The 27,715-nt window shown below is 34.7% G+C and overlaps 1 protein-coding gene across 1 annotated transcript in view; it reads left to right on the forward strand.

Annotated features, from left to right (window-relative positions):
* LOC150099310 (CTP synthase 1-like) overlaps positions 1–27,715 on the forward strand; it is an 85,104-nt gene that overhangs the window by 39,211 nt on the left and 18,178 nt on the right. The window contains exons 7-10 of the mRNA XM_090404501.1: positions 4,656–4,943; positions 8,256–8,344; positions 15,715–15,809; positions 24,538–24,644. Of these exons, the coding sequence (XP_090260627.1) occupies positions 4,656–4,943; positions 8,256–8,344; positions 15,715–15,809; positions 24,538–24,644 (579 nt within the window). The remainder of the gene's footprint in view (positions 1–4,655; positions 4,944–8,255; positions 8,345–15,714; positions 15,810–24,537; positions 24,645–27,715) is intronic.

The following is a 27,715-nucleotide window of genomic DNA, read 5'->3' on the forward strand; positions in this document are numbered from 1 at the left end:
AATATAGTAGCCTTAGCCAATTTATTCTTAATTCTATAAAAGAACTACTCATGTCTTCTAAGGTGGTCCTAACTGCATTTGGTCTTTTTCTGTCCTTTTTTATAATTTTTCCTTTATTATTATTAAGAGAGACCTCCAGAGAGTCAGGAACTCATTGAGAGAGGCCATACTACTCGCACCATCTGTCATACTTGTTCTTGAATTCATTCACGCTACTTGTACTCACAACATCCAACAGCAATTCATTCCAGTCAATACACTACTCCATTGAAGAATCTAGCCTTAATCCCCTTCTTGACAGCATTCATTCTCAACTTCCGTGGATGCCTTCACATCCTTTCCTCACTCTCAATAAAATGAAAAATTCCATCTACTGAAATTCTGTATAACCCTTTCCATTGGTGCACCCCCTAAAGGAAAAAAGACTAGAAAATTTTCCAAAAATCTTTTCCTAATTAAAATTCTTTTTTTTAAAAAAATTTGTTGTGTCGTGTCTTCTATTCTATACTACTTATGACTTAGAGGTCACATAAGGTGGGAATACCCTCTGACTCTCGGGAATCACAGCCATTGTGAACGCAAGGCGAACGAAGTAGTGCTCGGACGATGCTTTGTTGCCCGAGCCAGGCCAGAGATCATGGGTTTCATCTATTGGCGATCACTGCACATGCTCAGTCATAGGTCGTATGCAATGCGTAGTGTGTATTCTCAACTCGCCTTCCCCCAAGATTAAATCTTGAGTGGAGTGCACCACTGACCCTTTCAAAAGTTTGTAAGTCTCAATCATATCAGCCCTCTTTCTCCTGTATGCTAGTGTCTGCAGCCTACAAATTTTTAATCTGTATTCCACAATGCTGATATCATTTTTGACACTCTCAATCTCTCCACTGTATCAGAAACCTGCCGACCAGATCTGCGCACAGTAGTCCAAGTGAGATCTTATCAAGGCCTTGTAAAGAGGCAAAACTTCGTTATCTTTACATATCATATTTTCATTTCAGCATTGCCATTATTCTCTGTATTTGCAATTTTTGCTATATGACCCTTGAACTTCAACTTCCTGTTTACTAAAACTCCAAAATCTCTATCCTCCTCAGTTTCTTCAGCATAATCCCACCAATATAATATTGTAAAATTTGATGCAGTAGGAATTTTTTTTCTTAACTTTGCATCGACTTTTACAGAGGTCACAAACATTATATATAGAAGGAGATTGTAATTTTAACACTGATTGTGGAATTTTGTATATATGGTTTATATTAACTTTAGTTATAATTTATTTTGTGATTTGAAAAACCATACAAGTATGTATTGAAATGGTAGGAATGTTAAGCTGTGTATTTCAAGGCCAATGCCTTAGAAAGCGGCCTGTCATTTTTAGTGGTCCCAATCTGAAAGAAAGAGCTTACAAGCCTTATTTGGAAAATGTAAAGTGCCTTCAATTGTTCAAAGCTTAACCTAATGCGTGTCCCAAGGACAGTGCAACAACAGGCGACGAGCAACTAAGGATCTCCCACATGTAGTGAAGATTATTTTTGTGTGTTCTTGGGGAAACAAAAGTAAACAACAATAACTCTGAAGGTCACATTCCCCCTTATGCACGGAAATGTTAGGGGTTCTCAACCCTTAATCCAGGGACCGCAAGAGAGAGTATAAGAAAGGACCCAGAAGTATCCAAAGGGACTTTTTATCGAGGTATCCAGAGACAGCAGATCCAGTACGTAAGAGGTGGAGGCAGTACACAGTGATGTAATGGCAGTATGCTGGTCTGTGGAGAGGCCCTTTTATCAAGGTATGTAGAGGGAGAATCGAGGAAGGAAGAGGTATGCAGAAATGCAGTCTCCTCTTGTAGTGTCCACTGGACGTCCGGAGAGAAACAAAACAAAAGTTTTTACAATGGCTCAACCAAGCAGATGTTTACAATATGACATTGGATATCTAATCACACCAAAGTGCATGACTTTACATTTATTAACATTGAACTGACAACCATTTTCACATGTCCACAATTTCACTTAATCAAATTTTTTATTTTATTTTATTTATTTTTTTGTGGCCCCACCTATGAAAGGTTTTTTTGTAAATGTTTTTTTGGAACTGTGAGTGAGCTAAAGGTTTTCTATTTTTTTTATAAAATTAATTTTATATATTTTTTGTATTTATTATTAATTTTAAAAATTCCTATCCTCATCAGCTTCTTCTAGCATAATCCCATCAATATAATACGACATTGGATATCTAATCACACCAAAGTGCATGACTTTACATTTACTGACATCCATTTTCCCATACCCACATTTCCAGCCTTTAAACATTCTGTGAGTACTGTATATTGGCGGCACTCCTGATTAGTATATCTATCTTTGCATCATCAGCAAATAGCTGTTTGTTACATGTCAAATCCTTCCTAATGTCATTAATATACAGATTCAGTAATAATGGACCAAGGACTGATCTTTGAGGCACAAGGATGGTTACCTCGAACCTTGCAGATTCACACCTTCCATATACTGCTTTTTGATATCTGTCAGTCAGCCGTCCTCTTATCCATGCCAATAGTTTATTTATAATCCAATCCCATATTCTCCAATTATGCAACAGTATTCCATGCTGTATTCTGTCAAAAGCCTTAGGAAAATCCAAAAGTATCATGGTGTATTCATTCCCCTTTTCTAGTCCAATGGTAACATTATTATAGAATGTGAGCAAGTTGCTAAAATATGACCTTCCCTTAACAAACCTATGCTGTTCATTGCAAAGGAGAGATTTTCTGTCAACCCATTTCCGAATGCAAGCCCTAACCGACTTTTCCATAATCTTACTGAGATACTAATTGGTCAATAGTTGGATACATTGGTCTTTGCACCAGCCTTGTGCAGTGAGATTACCATACATTCTTTCCACTCCTATAGAATCTTCCTTGTTCTGAGACTCAAATTATATAGTCAGGTCAAGGGAATAGCCAGTTCAGCTGAACACTCTTTTAGCATCTGTGCTGATATCCCATCAGTTCCTATTGTAGAATTCTTATTCAGAGTTTCCTCATACGTTGAAGAGATAGTGGTGAGTTTAATGTTGCATATACCAGGTTGTTGGCTTTTAGCAGAATGGCTGCTCATTAGTTGAACAATCACTTCTGCATCAGTCACCTGCATACCATCTACATTCAGTAGTTATTCTTTCAAATTCATTCTTTCTTTTACTTGCAACATAATGATAGAATTCTTTTGGGTTGTCTTTAACTTGCATATATGTTCTCTACAAGAGTAGTTAGTGTTTGTCACTTTCTTTATTAGAATAAAATGACTTGTAGGGTCTCTTAGGAACAAAAAAATAAATAAAACAGCAAAAATAGAGTTAAATTATATTGAGTTAAATTAACGTTTAAAATTAATTTAATCATATAAAGAAAATGCACTACTTTGAAGGTTCATTAAAAAAAAAAAATGTTTATGCACTCTGCACAGTTGTTGAGCAGTGGTATTTTTTCTGGATAACACTTACATTGTGTAATGTTCATGACTCATCACCTCCATCAAGTAGTATGCAATAATTGGCTTATGCTACTTAAACATACCAATGAACTTTTTTTGAGGGGGAATTTGCTTGTTTTAAAGCAAATTCTTTCACTAGCAGTAAATTGGGAATAGTGTAGTGTACTAATTGTAAGATCTGGTAAGAAACTACTGAAGGCTACCTGGATATTGCATTAGTGAATAGTAGGTTATAGACATGGGAATTATTAAATGAAGAGAATAGAAGATTAAGAGATAGTAGCTGAATAACTGAATTGTTAGATTTAGTAGGTGATGGTTTAATAGAGGATGTGTTGCAGAGTAGAATGTTGTAGAAAAATGTCAATTATATAACCCATGGAAATGCATGGATAAAAAAGAGAAAATTGGAATGGTATTAACATGTTAATAGGATGGACTCAGAAAGAATAGTTAAACTAGCAAGAGAGACTGGAAATTAAATACAAAACGACTAGTTGGTAGACCAAGAAAGTGATAGACACTGCCTGTAAAGTATTGGAGACAAAGCAAGAAGTGTTCCAGAGTTGAAAGCAGTACGTTGAAATAAGTCCTTATATCAGAAGTAGGTAATTTGAGGAAAAAATAGCCATTTTTGCTGTTATAGCATTCCTTAGGAGTTTTATCAGTGGTCTCAAGTTTTTGATTAGCTGTTTTATTTCTACCCAGCTCTCAGATCCATAAGTCAGTTGATCAAAATCCATAGGACACAGTCTTAATTCATAAGTCAAAATCTATAAGACATACATACTGTCTTGTATGTAGCTAGTTATTTTTTATTTATAAAAGCTATATGTAGCTATTTATTTTTTAATGTTAATTAAAAAATAAAAACTTTAATTTATGTATTTTTCATTTATGAGATTTCTCATTTGCGATTATTTATTTTATTAATATTTTATTTAATCATCTTCAAAAAGTGATTATCATTGGAGTTATCACTTTGTATTCTCTACTTAAAACTATTTCATATTTTAATATGGATATAACTTGTTTTGCTTTATTTATTTGATTATTCTTGTTACTTCATTTTTAAACATAGCATAAGCTTGAAAAAATAACGTTTAAAAATTAAGTTGTATATCATTATTGCAAAAAACGTTTTTTTCCCCATTCTTTCAGGTTATATGCATACCTGATGTTGCATCTGTATATCATGTTCCTGCCATATTAGAAGATCAAGGCTTAGTTGAGTATTTTGCTCAACGTCTAAATCTTCCACTTCCTAATCCTCGACCTCGTCGACTAATGTCAAAGTGGCGAGACTTAGCAGAGCGTGTTGACCACCTAATGAAACAAGTTACTATTGCTCTGGTAGGAAAATATACTAAACTAGAAGATTCCTATACTTCTGTCACCAAAGCTCTGCAACATGCTGCATTGGCATGCAACTATAAGCTTTCATTACGGGTAGGTAGATTATGCCAACTTTTACTCTCAGGGTAATAAATAAATAAACAAATATTCTAATACCTTTTTATTCCCCATATTGAGTATGCATAGCTCCTTGTCCTAACTAATTTTGGAAATCTGTAGGCATCTAGTCTCTATCCTTAACTGTTGCAAGTATCAGTGCTCATTGCTATCAGTAATTTTCAAAGCATCAGAGTGTGAGTACAGCAGACAACCACTATCATCTTGTGATTCATGACCTACACCTTTGTATTGTTGTGTGAAATGGTGTGAGTTCTGTGGTTGATATTTATGAGATGCAAGATTAAAACCTGAGTTTCTGGAAGAAACTCAGGAAAAACCCTACTTTCCTGATTTTCTAATCAGAAGATCAGTTAACTTAGGAACTGGGTGAGTGTTTGCAAGGATGGGATTTCACTTTGTTATTAGAATCAAATCTATAATGGTCTTCATTACTTAAATAGAACTCAAATTTAATTTTCTGTTTTTTTCAGATGAAACTTCACTATTTTAAATGAAATTTTGTAATATCTTATAGATTACTGTTTTTTTAAAAAACCAGAAAAACAATGCAATTGATTTTTTTTTTTTTTTTCCCAAGCATCCAAGGACTTTCTTTGGAGTTTTAATATATAAACTGTTGGGTCAGTGTAATGTCATGCTATATGAATATAGTGTGGATTGATTCAGATACTCTCATGAATTGTAAGTAATAGTTAGACATTTTCCTAACTTTCACTTGGAACACATACAAGTGCTTCTCTGTGAAATCTGTTGTATTGATGTTTGGCCTATAAACATCATTGAATCCATCTCTAGATTTTATACATATCTGGTCAAATCTGTTTAACTGTATAGGTCAGGGGTTGGGAACCTTTTCAGACTTGCGGGACACATTCAACTTTTATTTTTAATAATCGGACTGCAAGTGTTTAATTAACAGAAAATAGTGAGTGAAAAAAATACTTAAGTTATCAATTTTTATTATATCAATCTTAAAAAATACAGAAATATTTAAAATATGAGATAAAGTACTACATTCTCGTACTGATGTCTGATATTATTTATTTTCATAATAGCAAAACTTTTATGACAAATAAGACAAAGGGGCTTACCCCCATTTTCAATAAAGAAGTACTTGCTGTTCTGTTCATCATTAAACCTTCCTTCATCTACAATTTTATGTTTTCTTGCACTCATATTTGAGATTTTTTTTTAAGAAATACATATCCTGAAAATAATAGTTGATGTTATTTTTTCCCCCATTGAATTATATTAAAAGATTGACCAAGGAAATTGACTGCAAAAGTTCACCAAAATCTCGGTTGTTGTGGGATGAAGTCGCCTTTTTTTTATCCCCACTCATGATGACTCACACAGTTGATTTGTGCCAAGTTGCATGGCGATATCACGAAGTATAGATATAAAAATTATTTTTAATTTATTATTCATATTATAAAATATATTATTTAAATAATTCAACATACATGGCACATGCCATGTAAATATGGTCAACCATTTATGGGCTGCGAAAAATCTACATTTGGGCAGCTGGTTGCCGACCCCTGGTCTAGGTTTATTAAGTTTCAAACTCCACTGCAACTTAAAAAAAAATAATATTACTGCCTATTCTTTTGATCTCTTCAGATTGTCTCAGTAATTATTTTTAAATATTCAAAGAAATATCAAATATTAGCATATAATGAAACTAAAGTTTCACATTACCATCAGGGCACAAGTTGTTTGCAGTATTATGCTATAATCCAGTGGAAGATGAGTTTCATTGTTTGGTGTGAGGACCACTGCCCCACTTGTTGGAAGCCTGAAGTGGCTTTAAAATTTTGTTTGGTCTCTATATCAGGGTTTCTGGACTATGTAAAAAGAAAATGCATATTTATATATATATATATATATATTAAAAAAAAAAGTCAGTAACAAAGATGCTCTTTGGTTAACAAGACCTTGGTTTGAATTCCATCTAGAATTTGACACGCACATATACAGGTGGAATCCCTTCTCCCCAGAAACTTGTAGAAGTGCTTGTAAAAATTTCCATTTGCATCCATAGCTGGCCAAAGACTGTTAGATTCAGTTTTGTTCACTTAATAGAAGTACTTTTTTCTAAGCCTTTCTTCAGCTGATTCTCAAGTTAGTTGATCTCTGCTAAGCAATGGTTTTTTGCCTAGAAACTTGAACCCTGCATCTCAAAAATCAGCCAAAAAAATCTTGCACTTTTGTAGACAGTGATATGAGCATTGGTGTTTGGCAATTGTGTGCCATAATTCCCCCCCCCCCCCCAAAAAAAAAAAAAAAAAAAAAACCTCTTATTTTTTTGATAAGCTCACTGCCACTGAGGACCAAAAGATGGAAACTGGTTTCCTACTTGTCTTTAAAAGATGGGGTTAAAGGAGCTCCACTTATTCTCTTTGGCAACTAAAATGCTTTTTTTTTCACAGAGAGACAAACCTGCCTGAGAATACAAGCAATTAATGGACATATCATATTTGTAGATATAATAAACTCCTTATAAAAGCATTAATTAGGTTTATATGATGACTGTTTGGTGAGATAATACCTACAACATTAGCAGTTGTTGAATGTGTACGCGCGCACACACAGACACTTGCTCAGCTGAACATTTGAATGCATCGGTATTATATTGGTTACCATCCTTCAGAGTTTATTGATAAAATTCACTGAGTTAGTTCTGATAACAAATTTGAAGCGTGGCAACAGCTAGTCTTCTTAAAACATGGTCATCGGGACATCATTGTATCCTTGCAGTGTTACAGGCAAGATTTTCTCCTGCTCATAATCAACAAATGCAGGTTACCAGATTTGTGTTTTCTTGGCTGGTTTATGCATAAGCAAATATAAATTGCTGGTGCTTAAATATGGAGGTTCCTATAAATTAACTTTCCATATCAATTAACACCAATGCTCATATCACTGTCTACAATAAGTGCAAGTTTTTATGGCTGATTTTTGAGATTTTCTGCCTAGAAATTTGAGTTAAAAACTCAAGTTTCTAGGCAGAAAATCATACTTGCTTAGCAGAGATCAACTAACTTGAGAAACAGAACCAAATTAACTTTCCATCGGCATTCTGCTGATTTGTTATTCATTTGAGCTACAAGTTAAATTGTGAAAATTCAGTAACTTTAGATATTTGCCAATCTTTTTCATATCCCAAATGTTAATCATTTGGAATGTTAAAATTTTTATGGTAATAATTTTAAATGCTTTAGCATATGAGAAGTTGAAAGAGAACCATAACATTAACTGATTTTTGACTCATTTTTTATCTAGTATATTGAAGCAGCTGATTTAGAACCAGTTACCAAACAGGAAGAACCAATTCGCTACCATGAAGCTTGGCAGCAGTTATGTAAATCTGAGTAAGTTTTATTAAAACATAAAAACTATGATTACCATAATTTTTTTTCTCTAATATTTCCTTATTAAGAAAAATTGCAATATAAAAATATTGAAAGATTTTTTTTTTTTACACTTTTAAATAGTTCAACACTGTAGTTGCATTTTAGTAAAAATTAAAAATGTGGAAATAAATGTACTATTTTGGCAATTACGTCAATATCAAAAGCTAGTTTTATTTAATCATTAATAAAATATTTTATTAATAGTAAATGCACTTTAAAGTACCATTTATAATCTCATAATCATGCATCAGAGCTATTGTTGGAGTGTATTGTTAATTTAGCAAGTAATGGAGAAATGTATGACCAAAGTTAATATGAAGGCATTGAATTAGTTTTTATTTATGGTAATCCCATAATCAAATGGGATTCCTCTTCCATTCTATTCAAATACCACCTGAGATTAACTCTGCTTACACATTGAATGCCAGCAACAACATAAAGTTTCTTCCTAATATTTTCATTTTTAATGATTCTGCCATCTATTCACATCCTTAATTTTTTTAGAACTCTCTTATCTGTGGTCTCCAGTTGTTGATTAACAATTTTATTTCTAACTCGGCTCTCAGATCCATAAGTTAAAACTGATTTTTGCTACAATACTGTGTTTTGGCTAATTTCTCTCTTATTCCATTTGCTTCTTCTGTTTAATTCTGTATTCACAGTAATTTCCCATCTTTACTAAAAATTATGCCCAAGTAGTTGAAACATTTTACTTCTGTAGGTTTCTCATTCAGGATGCAACTGGTGTTTTCAATGTTCTTGCTTATTCAGTTATTTTCAGTTGCTGATTTTTATATCAGCAATAATATTTAGACAAAGATTATGATGCAACAAATTTGTTATATAATAGTCTTTTTATCTTCTTATTGCTAATATTCCTACCGAATTTTTTTACTCCATTCCACTTAGTTCAGGCATTCTGCCGATTTGTATTGGATTTATTTAACTGTATTACAAAGTAAGGAGCTGAGATTAGCATCTCCAATTGTGATTGTCTTACACCTGATTTTACATTTTCTTTCTGTCTTCAGTTCTAACTGTTGACTTACAACTCAATATAGTGTGTATTACTCAATATCTTGTTTATAGCATACAGTTGTAATGCTCTATTTTAAAAAAACTTCTCTTGCCACCTTATTATACACCTTTTCTCTACCATACTTATTAGAGCCTTGTTATATTGCATGATTTCTCAGTTATTTGTCTCAGCCTTAATACAGAGTGAAAATCTGATTTTGACAATCTCCATTTGGCTTGAACTATTCTTCTTGGCCTATTCTTCTTGGATTTTTTTTTTTTTTTTTTTTTTTTTTCCAGAAAGCCTCTTAAGTATATTTGCATAAATCTTACCTGAAGCACTTGTCAGAAGAATTTTTATGTAATTCTCGCATTTAGTTTAATTTTCATTTTATAGATATATACTATAAGAGCTCTGCTCATCCAGAATTTGATCCTCTGACCAGGCATTATACAGTGTGTCCACTATAAAACTTTTTTATCTCCATATTTGAGATGAGCCTCTGTGCCCACTCAATTCCAGTGGCATCCTTGTGGAAAGACCTGTGTGTGTGTGTCGTCTTGCTATTTATTCCTGACTTGAATATTCTCTATCACTGTTTTCTCACTTCTAGTTTCTTTTAGCAGTCTTTCAAAATAATTGGTATAAACATTCAGGATATCTTTATCTTCAGTTTTCATGTCACTTATCATCATTGATTCTTTTTTGTAGTGCTCTTTCCTTTATTTCTGAGCTTTTTTAATAGTCTTCAGAGCATTTGGCTACCTTTCTGATATTTATTATCTGTATTCTTACCATAGTCTTCTTAAGACTTATTTATATTACACACTTTTCTTTTTAATATGATATTCAATTTAATTCTGTTCAAAACTAATGGAGATCACTTTATATTTCAAATCCCAAATATATGCTTATGTCTTCTGAGCCTTGAAGATATCACTCTCAAACTCAGTGAGACTTATTTCTTATGTTTTGTGTCCATCATGTGAATTTATGCACATTCTTATGTTGGAACGTGTGTTTAGTAGTGACTCACTATGTTCTGAACTTGTTTCAGAATATGGTGAGTCACTACTCACCATGTTACACCAGTAACATAAGTAACAGCAGATACTTATTATTATTATTATTATTAGCTTTGTTCTTTTCTCCAGATTTTTGCAAATATTTCTACATATAGGTATTCATTATTTACTCTGCTGTTTAGATCTCTTCCTTTCTTTGTCAAGCTGCCTTCTCTAATGACTCACATTCCTCCACTTCTTCCTTTAGCAAAACTTGTGAGACAATTTGCACAAATCAGTCTCTTTGTCCACTTCCCTGTTTTTATATTTGCCCATGTCGCTCTACTTGATACTGATTGTTCTCTAAGAAGATTATCTTAGTGTTAGTTTTGAACAGTATAACTACTCCTTCTTTTCCCTGATCATTATTGCCTGAATATAATATTTTGTAGTTGTCTAGAAGAATCTCACTTGTTTTGTTCTTTGTTTTGGTAACACAATGTTGAATTGGTACTTCTCTACTTCTATTAGTTCCACTTCTTTTCCATTGATACTTCTTATGTGTTGATGGTGCCTATCTTGAATTTTGGTGATCCTGAGTTGGAATTTGTTCTGGTATCTGACTTTTCATTTGTCATCCTGTTTCAATGTAAACAGGATATCTTGTTTAATCAGGCAACGTTCCAGTCTGCATGAAATTCCATTATATACCATCATTTGTTTTGGTTTAAGCCTGTAAGAATATAATTTGGTTGACTAAAACTAAATTGACAATCCATCTTTGTTCAGAATCCAGTAAATATATGCTAATTGAGTGCACCATGAGAAGGTGAGGTTTGGACAGTAGCCTTGTCAGTTCTCCATATTCCTTAAAAATGCATATGGAGATCTTCCTGTTATCCAGTTTTCATCCTTAAGTGAACCTCAGTCTTATCTGAATATAGATAAAATACATAAACTCTTAACTATAAATAATTATGGTATGGACTTATAATTATACTATACTATAAATATACTTATACTATAAATAATTATGGTATTGTTATGGACTATATCTAAATAATTTTTATAAAAGTCTATAAAAATTTAACTTTCTGATATCACTTATACATGAGGTTTCAGAGGTTACTGACATATTTTCTGTATGGTATTAATGTGCCATATAGAAAATATGTCAGTATGCTCTGAAGAAACAAAAAAAGAAAAATGTTATATTTTTGAGTAACTTGGAGGGGGGTCATAATCTTAGATTAAAACTTTAAAAAAAAAATGGCTGTTCCAGTAGATCAAGGCAGATGAAAAGCAGAGATAGTTTAACAGGTTTGAAGCTGGATTGCAAATAGATGTTAACTAGCCGCCACTTACATTATTATAGACTTGGTAAAAGTGTAAGAATGATGATTGCCAGTTGAATGAAACAATATCTGACTTTTGAAAAGCATAAGGCATTAGCATTGTGAGATAGTGGTTGGAGTGGGTCTCTGAGAGTTGGGGGATGGAGTATCAATATACTGAATTTTCCTCTTCTGTACAGCAGTATGAATTTTTAGGGATGCTTTTGAATGAATGAACAGTATTCTGTGGTTTGGTAGTATTGGCAGAAAAAAAGTTTTTTGTTTTTAATTTTATGTACAGTGAAAAGGCTATGAATGTAATGTGTTTATTCCAGCAAAAGCTAAAAATAAATGTTAGTTTCAGAGATCAGATTTTTGTTTGAGGATCTTTGGATTATGGAAAATAAGGAAAGGTGAACTAAGATTTTTTGTCATCTTGTTGTCATATGTTACACTACCTAATGGCTTCAATTCAGATTATTAGGAAAATAACACAAATGTGGAGAAGTTGTTGTCAAATAGAAACATTGGGTTGTTGATAATATAACTTTAGAAAGTTAATTTCTTGTAAATGTTATGATTTTTATCAACTTTCTCACATTGCCTTCCAGTGATTGATATTTCAGATCTCATTTATTCCAGTAATCATAAGCACCTTCCATACATCAAGACATGATTTTGGAAAATCAAGTTGCTTCATATTCCATGTAAGCAGATAACTTCATTAGATTTCTCAAAATAATGTGCTAAAAATTGTCTTCCATGTGTGGTATAGTATCTTTGTTATTCAATTCATGTACATTTGGTCTGCAGATACATGTGACTAAAATTCACTTCTGTTATCTTCTGTGGATAACTTTACTACAAAGCAATCTTTTTTCTTAGCTAGAAATTCACTAAATTTAGAATTCTTCCAATTTGATCAGTGTAAGGTTTTACATAGCACAGAGAATTTTTATGCTAAGATAAATTAATCTTTGCATATATTTGTCAATTTTTGTAACATTTTCCTGGAGATGATGCTAGAATATTTAGATTACAAAGTTTTTGGTAGCAGGTTATTTATATATATCAACAACAATACACCCAGTTTACTTTATAGTGCTTTGGTTTCTCTTCAACAGCATTTTTAACATTATATTTTTTTGCTGGAAAGAAGATAACATTGTTTAAATACAGTGTTATCTTCTTTTGCATTGGTTGTAGTAGATTCTGAAGCTTGGATTGTTTGAGCACTGCAAGGTTTGTCAAAGGCTTACTGTCATCAGAAAAACATTGGACAGGGGAATTTGTGTGCTGAAGAAAAAGGATAGGTGCACTTGAAGATAGATGCATTTTTCTACCAATGAAGAACTCCTTCATTGGTAGAAAAATTTGAAGAGAAGATGCCATCTGCTATGAAATGCAGTAACTAACCAGAAGAGTTAGTTACAAAGGATGGCATTTGTTGAACAGATTCATATGGCAGATCTGATCAGACTGCATAGGTTTTTTCAGATTTTAGGTGATTGTAACAATTGAGATATACTGGATCTTGAGTGTAGAATCCATATTGGTGGTTGTTGGTTAACTGTTCATGTCTAGTTAATCAACAACCATCAGTTGTTGTTTGTGATCTTTTTCCTTATTTTTGACAGGATAAGGACGAGTGTAGTGGAATTGATGGCAGACTTCTGTCATTTTTTAAATGACTTGCTTCTATGCTGTGCATTAGTTATCAGCTAAGTAAGAACATGCATTAAGATTATATAGAACTGTTGTTGATTCTGGCAGATATCAAGAGCATGTGCAATATGTATAAACCTGTTAGATTTGTTTTGTCGATTTGTATGCAAGTTATTTCTAGACAAGAGCTAAGTGAATTCCAAAATTTAGGTGTTTTTTATGTGACTCACCCACAAAAGGTGGGTAGACTAAGAATTTTTAAAAAATATTTTTATAATTTTTTTTGTATTTTATTTTATTTTTTCCTCATGGTCGTGGAAACTCTGCTCTGGAGACCAAACATGGAATTTTTTCAACCCACTCAGGCCTCCAGTAAGTGGAGCAGTGGTCTCACACCAGGCAATGAAATTCATCCACCTGAAGATAATCACATACATTCATGCCCATAACAGAATTCAAAACCATGGCCTGTTGGCTGGAGAGCAGATATGCTGGCCACTCTGCCAACCAGGCCAGTACCTGGAATCTTTACAAAAATGTGCACCATTTTCATATCAGCCAGCCCATTTAATAGAATTCAGAAGGGACATGTCAAAATTTTATATTATAGTAACTTTGCTTTAGGGTGCAAATTTACTGTTATGGGTATATATCAGCAAAACTCAGAATTTAGAATACATACTGGAATATGTTGATATAATTCACTTTTGCTTTTGATTACATATGATTTCTGTTGACAGAACAATTTGAACTAACATTAATAATTTCTGCACTGAATAGAATTTAATTTGGAATTTAGGATTTTGTTTCCATGTATAGAGTTTGCAGTGTAAAAATTAGACAAAACAAAAGTACATGTCTGTAGTACATAAGCCAAAATTTTTTTGCTTATGAATTGTAGACTTTGGCTTATATACTTAGGTAAGGAATGTTTACTATTTATGTAGTAGGCTTTTTTGAATACAGTAAATTTGTTACAAACATGATGGCTCTCATGAAGAAAATATAAATAACAACACTTCAGCTTGTTATCAAGCTGTTATTGTTTGTAAAAATTTATAGGACTCTTCTGGGCAATGTAAAAGAATAGGAAAGGAGAGGATAATAAAACAGGTATTTTAAGTCAGGATGGGGAAAAGAGGAAGGACAATATTCAGGCAGATGCATTTAGTAGTGCTTTACAAGAGCCAAAATTCATGATCTAACACTTTTGGAGACTTGTCATAACAGGAAGAAATTGATGGGAAGATGGTAATAATAATAATAATTATTATTATTATTAAGCGAGACCTCCAGGAAGTCAGGCACTCATCGAGGAGGCCATACTATTCGCACCAGCTGTCATACCTGTTCATTCATGCTGCTTGCACACACAACATCCAACTGCAATCCATTCCAATCATGCACCACTCTAAGAGAAAAATCTAGCCCTCATCCCTTCTTGACAGCATTCATTCTCAGTTTCCAAAGATGCCTTGCATATTTTTCCCCACCCTCCATAAAATGAAAAATTCCATTTACTGAAATTCTGTATTACTCTTTCAGAAGTTTGTAACTCTCAATCATATCATCCCTCTTTCTCCTGTTTGCTAATGTCTGCAACCTACAAATTCTCAATCTGTCTTCATAATCAGTATTCTACTATCCTGATGTCATTTTGACACTCCTTTGCACTCTTTTCACTATTAGAATCATCATGGAAACCAGGAGACCAGACCTAGGTGCAATAGTCCAAGTGAAGTCTTATCAAGGCCTTGTAAAGAGGCAAAATGACTTCCTTATCTTTACATGTCAATGTTCATTTCAGCATTGCAATTATTCTCTGAGTTGTATTTACAGTTTTTGCTATATGACCCTTCAACTTCCTGTCTACCCTAGCCTGATCAGTTACTTCTAGCATAATCCCACCAATATAATATGACATTTGGATATCTAATCACACCAAAATGGATACCTTTACATTTATTAACATTGAACTGACAGCCATTTTCACATGTCCACAATTCCACCTATTCAAATTTTTTCAATTTTATTTTATTTTTTATTTTTTTTGTGGTCTTTCACCCATGAAAGGTTTTTGCAAACCTATAACACGTTCGTACTGTGGATGAACTAAGGGTTTTTGTTTTTATTAAATTAATTTTATATATTTTCTTGTACTTTTTATTTATTTCTTGCATTTTAAATTGTGTATTGCTTTTAGTATTCCTTGAGGATACATATTGGCAAATAATATCTGCCATTTTTTTGTTGTATGGAAAAATAGTAAAGTTACAAATCAATATTTGCTATTTCTTTTCCTTTAAGTGGTGTTCTTATACCTGGTGGTTTTGGTTCAAGGGGAATTGAAGGCAAAATTGCAGCAATTGAATGGGCAAGAACAAATAGGAAACCTTTCTTAGGTAAGAAAAAGAAGAATGTGAAATATACTTATGTATCAAAATTTGTTAAAATATTATTTTTACAGCTATTTTGCCTGCTTTCGTTTAGAAGTGCCCCTTTTTTAATGTCATTGGCTTTTTACTCAAGAATTCTTAGGGCATTGCGGATGTATTTTAGAGACAAATATATGTAACATAATAGAAGAAAATTTGCACATACCTTATTGCCTGTCTTCTTTCTGCGATGTGCATACTTCTGCTGTTATGGTGTTAAAAGGGAAGTGGGAGGGGGGGTAGGCAATGTGGGAGAATTGATTTGAAAAAACCTGGGTTTTTATATAATATATACATATATTATTTTTAAGGGGGGCAGAGTGGTTTTTTGTAGCATAGGAAAGAGATGAAAGAGGGGGGCTGAAAATAGAAACTTTTTTGGAGAAGAGTTTATGGTAACAAAGCCAATGACATTAAAAAGGGGCACTCCTAAACAAAAGCAGGCAAAATAGCCATAAAAATAATGGTTTTTAAGAGGAGTAACATGGGAGTTTTCCCAGAAATAATACCTATTTGTTAAAATATTTTAATATACATAGTCTTGCCATAAATACTGTTACAACTTCTGCTTACACTTGCACTGTTCACAGAATTGTGCAAGTCCTGTTCTGTTAGTGACACTGTGTACAGCCAACATTAGTGTGTTTATCAGTAGAGAGAGAGAGAGTTGTCTAGCTGTACAGATTAACATGCAGCGGGGAGATTATGAGAACTTTAGCTATAATAGCACTTCACAAGGTTGGGATGCAGCCACCTGTTATTTTCAGCATGTTAAAAACACTTGGGATCAGTAGGATGTTTGTGTATATTGGACTGCTAACCATTATAACAATATAAAATACTTATCTGACTGCCAGAAAACAGGTCAGCCACTCTATGTTAGGATGCAATAGCCTGTGAGGGCTGTGAAGGCACACCTCTGCTGTAATCCTGTGTGAATGCAGAGAGTGATCTCGTGAGAGAGAAACATTTTGCAAAGAACGATGTCGCATGTCTAACTTTGTGACCTATTGTCATTCTACTGAACCCTTCCTAACACCACAACTAATGAGGGTGATAAAATCAAAGGGACTTCTCTGGTGGTACGCAAACAACAGACAGAGATATCCTCTTCACAGATTTTGGCAGTTATGTGTCAGGTTGTATCCAAGTTGCATTTCTCTGAGAAAGGAACCAAATTGTATTAAGACAACACCTTGTTTCATGGTAGGCAATGGTAGTTGAAAGCTGTAAATGATTTATGTTATCAAGTTGTGATAGCATTTATGGCTAGACTAGGTAATTTTACAATATTTATATCATTTTAAAATTTGATTAAAATAGTAGCACAGTCCATTCCTTGTAAGCTCTTTAATTTGTACCATGATTGAGAATAGGATATATGTATTTCTGAGATTCTAGATTTTCAGATTTCCAGAAAAGTAAAACATACCTCAAGTATTAAGCATATTGGTATAAAATCTGTTTGAGTTCTGACATCAGTGCTACATAAGCAAAGCTTATGTAGCACTGATGTCAGAACACAAACAGAATCCCGAAGAGAAAAATGCCCTTGATAATCTTGAGGATTACAGAACTGTGAGCCTAATATCCCATGCATCTATAATTATTTTAACCATTGTTAACAAAGAAATTGAAAGAGCCTTAATTGGTGAATTGAGTTAACAACAGAAAGGTTTCAGAAGAGGAAGGGAACCATTAATGCTATCCTGGAACTAAAACTAATAGAAAGATCACTTGAAAGAAATAGGAATATTTACATATGTTTCATAGACTTTCAGAAGGCCTTTGACTGGGTAAAACATAATAAAATGTTCAGTATATTAGATAAATTAGACATAGAAGATCATATACTTAAGATTATAAAAATGATTTATGCCAAACAGAAAATGCAGCTGTTTAACTCTGAGGCTTCTGTAGTAAAAATAAAAAGAGGAATTAGACAAGGTGTATCCTTTCACCAAATCTATTTAATATCTATAGTGAGACAGTGATGAAAAAGATTGAAAAACAAAAAATAGGAATTAGTATCAATGGTATAAAATACAATCTTAGATATGCTGATGATACCATTCTAATAGCAGAAAACAGAAACAATTAATCAAATTACTGCAGATGCTAATTGAAGAAGGTAAAAAGTTTGGATTAGATATAAATGCAAAAAAGACCAAATTTATGAAAATCTCAAAAGAAAACAGATCCGAGCCAGAAATATTTATAAACAATATGAAAATTGAACATACAACAGAATACAAATATTTAGGCACCTACTTTACTGCAGATGGAAAGCAAGATAAAAAAATAAGAACAGCCATAGCTAAGGATGCCTTCTAGAAACATAAAAATCTGCTCAGAAGTTCTGTGGATATCGAGACAAAGAAAAGAATGATGAGAACATTAGTGTGGTCAGTTTTTACATATGGAAGTGAAACCTGGATATTCAAGAAGAGAATAAGACAACAGATATCCTACAGAGACATGTGACAAATACAGATATCCTACAGAGAATGAGAACACAGATCATTATTACAGAAATTGATCCAGAGAAAGATGAGATGGGTGGGACATGTACTGAGTGGTTCAGCAGGACAGAGGATATTAACAGTTTTAGAAGGAAAAATTATGGGAAAAGGATCAAGAGGCAAAAAATGAAGGACATGGCTTGAAGATATAAGATCAGACAGGATTACCTGGCTATGCAGAAACAAAAAGGAAACCCACCAACAGAGAGAACTGGAAGGACATGGTGCTACACCTTCTCACTGAGGAAGCTACATGAAGAAGAAATGTTAGTTAATAGTAAATACACATAATAAAGTAATGATTAATTTTCACATTCAAAGCTATTATGTCTCATTAAACAAATTCATAATCGCTTCCAATAAAACTAGTGTACCTAAGGTACAATTCAAATTCTTGATGACTAGTGTTCTCATAGTAACCATCTATAAAAAAGGGAAATAAAAGTGAATGTGAAAATTACATAGGAATTCCTATGCTGAGTTTTCTAGGTTAGAAAAGGTTAAGAAATATTGTGGAAGGGGAAATTTGGAGAAGAATCCAGAATCCGATCTTGACAACCAAATAGATTGTCAGGTTTAGATTTCCACTCCAAGACATAGTTGAGAAATTATATGAATATAACAAAGATCTGTATTTACGTTTTTTTAGGTATGGAAAAGGTATATGATGAGGAACCAAAAAAAAAAAAAACTGCACATATTTTGAGCAGTTTTTTTACATGGTGTAAATGGGTACTAGTATACTGTAGGTTGACAACCTCTCATGGATGGATTATCCATTTAAAATCAAATCGCCTTTTATGAAGCTCCTATTTTCTTATTGGGAGAGCAAGGTTACATGTATCATTATAAAAGGGGGGAAGGAATCTTGGATTCATACATTTTTGGTGTGGTGACCATATTCAAGAGTTGGCATATGATCATTTAGACAGAATTGGAAAGGAAAGTTTAACAAAGCAGTTTTGATGACAGGAAACACCCCTCAGGTAAAGACCAAGATCTAGATGAACTGCCAGCCTGGTTGGCCGAGTGGTTAGCGTATCCGCTCTCCAGCCAAAAGGCTGTGGGTTTGAATCCTGCCAGGGCATGGGTGTCTGTGATTGTCCTACTAATGGTCTACCATATGCACTGCTGTAACTTGAGTCCTGATGCAGTATGACCTTTGATGTCTTTGTGCCATAAAAATCAATAACAACAACTAGATGAACAGATGTAGTTAGAAGTGCCTTAGAACAGTGTGCTTCCCAAACTTCTGGATGTCAGGGCTCCCTTTGCAAAAATTAAAATATTTCACGACCCCCTCTAAAAAAAATTGTAATAGAGAGATATATTATTATAATATTTATTGTATTTATATTCAATACAAAACACACATAGCAAATATTGCAAAAATCAAATGCATATATTACATTTTTTGCCTCTTACCGTTTGGTTCTGAAGACGATGCGGGCTGTTCTGGTAAAATATGAAATATTGCCCTTTTTGTTTTGAGTCTGTTTCTGCTTCTTCTGATTGTTCACGGGAATTTTTTTAATTTTTTTATCAGCCACTTATCCATCTCAGGGTTAAATTTTTCAACGTAGAATGGATCAAATAATATCACCACTTACCGATACTGGCATGAAATTAGTGAATATTACCTGAATAAAGGAATCCCCGGACCAAGAACATTTTTCTCTTTTGTGACTTTTCTCCCTTTAAGGTAATTAAGTCTAACGCGAAACAGACAGCAAAGGCAGGTTATTAAAACGTGCATATGATTGGTGCGGTATTAACAAAAGATTGCGCAACTGAAAGATAAAAGCATAGCTGACAATTGAGTTGAAATGCTAACTCTCTTCAACCGAATTCCATATGTGAAACTGCCATAACATTCATTATATATATATATATTTTACTTAGTTTTAACACTTTTACGAATTTTAACACGTTTGGTTGAATTTTATTGCTGCCTTGGGAAATCGAACTCGCACACATCTAATTAATAACAATAGTTTTTAGTTAGATACTGTGTTTGCCCATGCAACATGGTTTTGTTTCAGTCTATGCAGCATAGTTTCTGTATGAGGGGACATGTGATTCATTAATTAGTGTGTTTTTATCCCAATTGTCTCTAATTGCACTATTTGTTGAGAAATATATTACACAGACTCCTCATACCTTATTCACTGGCATAATAAAAGTACTTGTTTTTATTGCCTCTGCAGTATAGTGGCTGTTAGGGAGGGCATGTTGTTTACCACTGCAAGGAGTTACTATCTCCCCACATGAACTTGTTTAAGCTTTTTTTCATGTATGAAGTATATGCGAAACTTTTATTGGTAACTGAAAACTAGCTCAGATGACAGTGATAATATAAAATGAATTTTGATATGTATATAAAGTCAATATCAACAGTCCCTGATTACGGACGCGTGATGAAAGGGACAGGAAGATTTGGAGCTTCCCTGGAGAGCATTCGAAGTAAATACAATTAACCACTCCTTTGAAATGAAACTTATATGAATAAGCAATATTTACTAATATTCATTAAGCGCTGAAATACGCAGGAAGCAAAGTTTGTGAACCAACACCAATGTGTGAATTTTTCTATTAAAATATAAAAAATAACAAAAAAGAAATAAATAATAAAAGTTAAATATGTTTCTTTTAAAATAAAAAAAATCTACTTAGTCTTAAAACATTTTAAATTTGTTTTCATTATTTCACGGGCCCCCTCAACAAAACCTATGGCCCCCAAGGTTTTGTTGAGGGCCATAGTTTGGGAAGCGCTGCTTTAGAAGGCCAAAAATATAAGATCTTGACAAAAATATTGGAATTCAGACGGTAACAGACTAATTTGGAGGAAAATTATCAATAGGAAGTTGGTAATAATGTAAACTTCTCATGCAGTAATATCATGAGGGCTTGTAAAATGTGTTTATCTGTTTGTCCTTGACAAGAGAATTTTCAGTTGATGAGTAAATAAGAGCTGTTGATTGGTATCAGTTTCAAAAATTCCAAGGAGCTAATGCATGTTTTGTAAATTTACAAAGAAACTATCTCCGTAGCCCAATTTTAGTGCATTGGTACGTTGCACCCTTCAATTAGAAAAGGCCTAAATTCGATTCTCGTCATGATGGGAGGAATCTTTATATGGACTTTTTCAATCGAAGCTGAGTTAGCCGATCGCTTATGGAGGTAGCAGGGTTTTTCTCCTGGAAACTCGGGTTTTTCATCCTGCTTAAAGATAAATCGGCCTTTCAGAACACACACACAATTTACAAACGGAAAGGTTTGAGTTTTTTTGTGATTTCCAGGGCCAGGAAGACACTTTTAAGTAAATTTTTTAACTTGTGTTTTTGTGGGGGTCGTGTTCTAGCGGGGTGTAGGTAGAGCGATCTTGGAGGATAATCCCTATTTTTCGATTGTATTCCGTGGTATTAAGAACGACAGTGGCATTACCCTTATCTGCTTCGGTGATGACAATACTTTTTTCTTTTCGTAATTTCATGAGAGCTGCGTGTTGGGCGGACGATAAATTACTTTTTGGAGGCAGAGACTGGGCGAGGATGTTGGTGACGTCAAGTCTGATGTTATTTGCTATCTCTGGTGTTAAGCGACAGATACCGTGTTCGACATTGTACATCACATCAAGCACTGGCACTTCTTTAGGAGCGACCGCGAAATTGTGGCCGATTTCGGCTTCATCGTTGAGCCTTTTGGACGATAAGTTTACTACTGTTTGGAGCGGCTGAATTTGCGGTTTGGCTTTAATTAGGTTGTTAAATTTCTTGATATGTTTATTTTTTATTTTTTGAAATTCTTTCTGTGAGGAAGCTTCCAAGATGCCAGAGAGAATAGACCAAAGAGCGGAGAGCTCTGATTGTAGGGAGCTAATGGCGGTGTTTGTCATGGAGAGGGTGGCACGAGTAGCGGTGATTTGTTCCCACAAAAGTGACAAGCTGGCGCGGTGATAAGTTGATCTTTAGCTTAACACAGTTCAGTATTACCTTTGTATCCCGACATCTTTTTAAAAAAACCAGCCTATTTAGTTGCCTAGATAGTCATAGTTTCGATTTACCGTATTGTCTGGATTTGCATGCTATATCTTCTTCATGAATGATTAGAAATGCCATCACCATACCCTACATCCGTGGCACATCAGAAAAAAATAGCCAAGATTTTAAAAAAGTACAACCTACACACAGCATTTCAGCCCCACCATAAACTTGCTACCCTTATCCACTCTACAAAAGATCAGCTCCCTCCTCTCTCAGTGCCTGGAGTCTATAAAGTACCCTGTTCATGTAAACTGGCGTACTTTGGACAGACAGGCAGATCAGCCACTATCCGCCTGGAGGAACATAAGTCATACATCCGCAAACACAACTATGGTCAGTCAGGCTTGGCTTACCATGTCTTGGATACAACCCACAGGATCTGATAGAAAAAAACCACCATGTTCCACCACAGCAAATTCAAAAAAGAGAGACTATTCTTAGAATCAGTAGCAGCTCTCAGGAACCAACCAAATCTCAACAAATATGGTTGCATTAAGCTTCCTAAGATTTGGGAAACGCTTATCACCAGAGGTCCCACTTTACATTCCAGGCCACCTACAACCGCCCTTAGAGGGCGCTCCACCTAGATAGGACTTTAGTGTCAACCACGTGGTTGGGCTTAGTATTGTGTGTTATTTGTTTTTGATGTTACATTAGTTTTTTTGTAATCCCTGAAGATGTCTCATTTACTGAGACGAAATATATAGGAAGTATTAAATTCTGTTTTAATCCTTTCTGGGTGCTGTATACAATCCATTAAGCCTCCAATATGAAGTTGTATTTGTATGTTTGCTATGTGACCTTTGGACTTAAAATTCCTATCCATCATAATGCCAAGATCCATAGCATTATTGTAATATATTTTGTATAATGTGATTAATGTTACTGCAAATGGGTTTCATTAAATTATCTTTCTGCACCAGCTACACTATTAAGAAAGAAACAGATTAATAGTACATCTATTTACATCTGAGCACCTTACTTGATAGTATATTATTTTTTTTGCTTTGTGAATGTTGTTGAGAAATGCAAACATATGCATTAGTGCTAACTATAAAGGAATAAGTTATCTTGTTTGTAAGCAGCATATATTTTTAGTTATAAATAATTTGTGACTTAAAAGGCTGCTACTACTCATACCTATCTGCACAAAGCATAAAAGAAAACTGCATCAAATCAGACAATGATGAAAGATCAAGAATTGAAAAGTATATCAGATACTATTAAAAAATAAATAAATAAAATTTTCTGAGCAGTATGAAAAAACATTTATGGTAAAAAGAAAATTTGAACTTAATAACTGCCAGTTTTTATTAACTCCTATAATAAAAAGCACCTATTCTTTATCAACTTGCGTGTTGTCTTGCTAATTAATGAACATATAGCTCCTATTCATGTCTGCTGAATAGGAGCTATGTGAGTGTACTGATAACTATATTGAGAAAGGAAAAATTATTTCAGAAGTAATGCTACAACATTGCCATTCAGCTGGTATATTGCATACTTTCTTTGTGTCTGTAGATAAAACTGGAAGTATATACTTTGATTTCTCTCTGATTGCAAATCATTCTCTTAAACTTAATTCTTCAATATCATGTAATATTTTAAAATCATGGGTTTCAACTCTCAAAATTTTTCAGAAATGCAAAATCCCTAAGCTTGTGGAGGCATTATTCTTCTTTGCAACAGTGTGCTGCATTACTATGTACCATAATTTATAAATTAGTCTCTATAGATGGTATTGAAACTAGAAAATGTTTTCTTTTAAATTGATGATAGATGAAGCATCTATACTTAACTACAAAACAGTCAGAAAGACTATTCAAAAATTGGCATGTTGCATGTTGAGTGATTTACTGGAAAGGCAAAATGACAGGAACCATGTCTGTGTATGCAATGTTTACTCAAATTCATGCATGATAAAATGAAAATAACTAGTATTTTACAGATGTGACCTTATGTAGAAACTTTGTGAGAGCTATTTAATCTGAATTATGAAATGAAAAATTCCTTTTTTCTTATATATAAATTGGTTTGAAAATTAACATTTGTTTTTATTTATTCTTGCTTACACTGTTTAGGTCTTATTACATTCCATTAGTTTTTTTCCCTCCCTTTTTTAAATCATAGGAATTTGCTTGGGTCTGCAGTGTGCAGTCATTGAATTTTCTCGTAACATCCTGGGATGGAAGAATGCGAACTCTACGGAAACAGATTCGGCAACACCTCACCCTGTGGTAAGAATAATGATTGATTATTTTACATCATTGATATTTTTTTATGTAAACAGTCTGTTTTTTATTCAGCTGATGAAGAATGTATTGTATTTTGTGTGCCAAAACATTCCACTTTGTATAATACATTCATAGGTAATTTTTAGGCTTTGCATTAAAAGAAATACTTGGAGTTTATTACAAAGTAATAAACTTTATAATAAACTCCAATTTAAAATTTTCCAGACTTGGGCTTGCTGCCACTGGAAATTATCACTATGTTGCTTTGTTGTGAGTTACTCTTGAGTACCACCATTATAGCTGCATTGTTTTATGTAATTTTTGAGCATTTTTTTTTCATCTATTTTTGTATTACTTTACGTATTTATTTTTTCATCGTTTTAGTTGGCCAAGTTGGTTAGCATGCCTGCCTTCCAACAGACTGTGGGTTTGCATCAACCATGAACATGGATGCTTTATGAAATGTCTTTTAGGTGTGGGAGAGGTGACTTATGTGAGACACCAACATCCTGTTTGTTAGAGGCCTCAAATAGCTTCATGTTTAGTCTGTAGAGCAGGGTTACTGGATCATCCAATTCTTAGCCCATCCAAGATATTAAGACTAATGTACTGCAAGCTAACAGCTTTTCAGGGTAGGATTCATATAAAAAAAAATGTAGTTTAATTATTCAGCTGTATTTTGCAGTTTTTGAAATGCCATGAAAGAGCAGAGAGTTTATATCAGAACTTTGAAATGTTACAATCGGCATTTAAAGATGGGACATCGAGAAAGGTACAGCCTTCAAATTGTTTTCTAGGGTCAAGATAAATTATCATGTGTTGAAGATCAGGGTGTTTGTATCATTAGGATATGCTGGGAATATGTTTCTGCCTACCATGCTGTCAGTTGGCAGTATTATTTGGATGTCCTTCGGCAGTCTTCTCTTCTTCTTCTTCTGCAGCTTCTCCCACTTAAAGGGAGTCACTGTTGATGATGAGTCTCCTCCACATCCTCCTGTCTTGGGCTGTCACCACATCCAAGTTCTTCATCCTCAAGTCCTCTTCTACCAGCTCCCTCCATCTCTTCTTTGGCCGCCCATGCTTCCTCCTTCCTTGCACATCCATCTGCATGACCCTTCTTCCCACATATTCGTCCTCCCTCCTCATCACATGACCAAACCATCTCAGCCTTGCCTCCTGTATCTTCGCTCCTAAGTTCGTAACTTTCACTGTTCTCCTCACATAGTCATTTCTCAGACGATCCTTTCTGGTCACACCACACATCCACCTAAACATTCTCATCTCTGCTACTTCCATCCTGCTGATGTTATTTTTCCTCAGGGCCACAGTTTCTATAGCATATGTCATAGCTGGCCTCACTACTGTCCTATAGATTTTGCTTTTCAGATTGATCAGCACCCTCTTATCGCATAACACTCCAGCCATCTCCCTCCATTTCCTCCAACCGGCTTGTATCCTGTATCCCACTTCCTTCTCAGCTCCTCCATCTTCTTCCACTGTTGAACCTAAATATAGAACGCAGTAAAGACCAGAAAAAAAAAGTTGCACATCTGAACTGTGTCAGTTTGCATAACTTCATAACTGTAATATCCCTTGTATGCTGCCCTGTGTGTGTGTGTGTGTGTGTGTGTGTGTGTGTGTGCGTGCGTGCGCAATAATTTTTGGCTAAAAACAACATGGCCATTTGGTCCTGTACACTCCAATCTCCTGATATCTAGTTCCTTTTGACTTTTGTTCTGTCAGATAAAGTTTGAGTATGTTTCAGAGATCAGCTGATTGTGATATACGAGGTGGTATCAAAAAGTACTCAACTAGCTCTGTTTACGAGAAATTACTTTATTATCTACGTTTACACATTATCACCTTCAAAATAGTCCCTTGCATATCAATACAGCACTCCCAGCATTCTTGCCACTTTTGGAATGTGTCCTGGAAGTCTTCTTTTCGAAGCATGTCAAGCACCCTTTGTGATTCGCCCTGGATCTCCGCAGTGGTGTCAAAACAGTGACCTTTGAGCTGGATCTTCATCTTTGGGAAGAGGGCGAAGTCTGCAGGAGCCAAATCTGGCGAGTAGGGTGGGTGCGGAAGTGAGATCATGTTGTTTCTGGCGAGAAACTCGCGTGTGAGGAGAGCTCGGCGACAGGGTGCATTGTCGTTGTGGAGCACCCAGTTTTTCACGTGCCACAGATCAGGTTGCTTTCGCTGAATGTCCTCCCTCAGATGCCTTAAAACCTGGCAGTAGAACTTGTTATTGATGGTCTGGCCCCTGAGGACGAATTCTCAATGCACACTTCTGCGAATGTCGAAAAAGACGATGAGCATGCACTTGGTCGAGCTGCGGCCCTGCCTTGCCTTTTTTGATCATGGGAATGATGGGCTCTTCAACTGTGAAGACTGTTGCTTCGTCTCAGGGTCATACCTGTACACCCAAGTTTCGTCACTGGTAATGATCCTCGACATGAAGGATGGGTCATCCACAGCACTCTGACAGAGTTCTTGGCAGACTGCGACGTGGTGTTCCTTCTGCTCCTGGGGACGAACTTAGCAACAACGCGGCGCATGTTCGAATCGCACATGAGGAATGCCTGGACTGTTCCATATGACACACCGACAATGGCAGCAATGTTGTGGAGTGTTTTCTGACGATCCTCATGCACAAGTTGCCGAATGGTTTCAACATTTTTGGGAGTTGAGTTCGTTGAAGATCTTCCTGATCTCTCATCGTCTTCCAGTGATGTTCTTCTGCTCTTGAAGCATGCGTGCCACTCAAAACACCTCGAACGACTCATTGCAGCATCACCGTAAACTTGCCGAATCATGTCAAATGTCTCTGTGGCAGATTTTCCCAGTTTCATGCAGAATTTCACAGTTGCTCTTTGTTTTAACTTGCTGTCCATGATGAAATCGCAGATGTGGTAACGCTGGTGGTCAGAATAGCATCAGTTGCACAGCTCCCGATGTACACAGGACGGTGTCTTTTGGCACACTGACTTATGCAGGTAGATGCTCCCTGTGACTGTGCGTGCTGCCATCTGTTGGCGTGTTACAAACCTAGTCTTGAAACTTTTTGATAC

The sequence above is a fragment of the Typopeltis vanoorti genome, chromosome 14 (genome assembly GCF_054136105.1).
Source record: "Typopeltis vanoorti isolate ZY-2024b chromosome 14, IOZ_Tvanoo_1.0, whole genome shotgun sequence".
NCBI classification, from domain to species: Eukaryota; Metazoa; Arthropoda; class Arachnida; order Uropygi; family Thelyphonidae; genus Typopeltis; species Typopeltis vanoorti.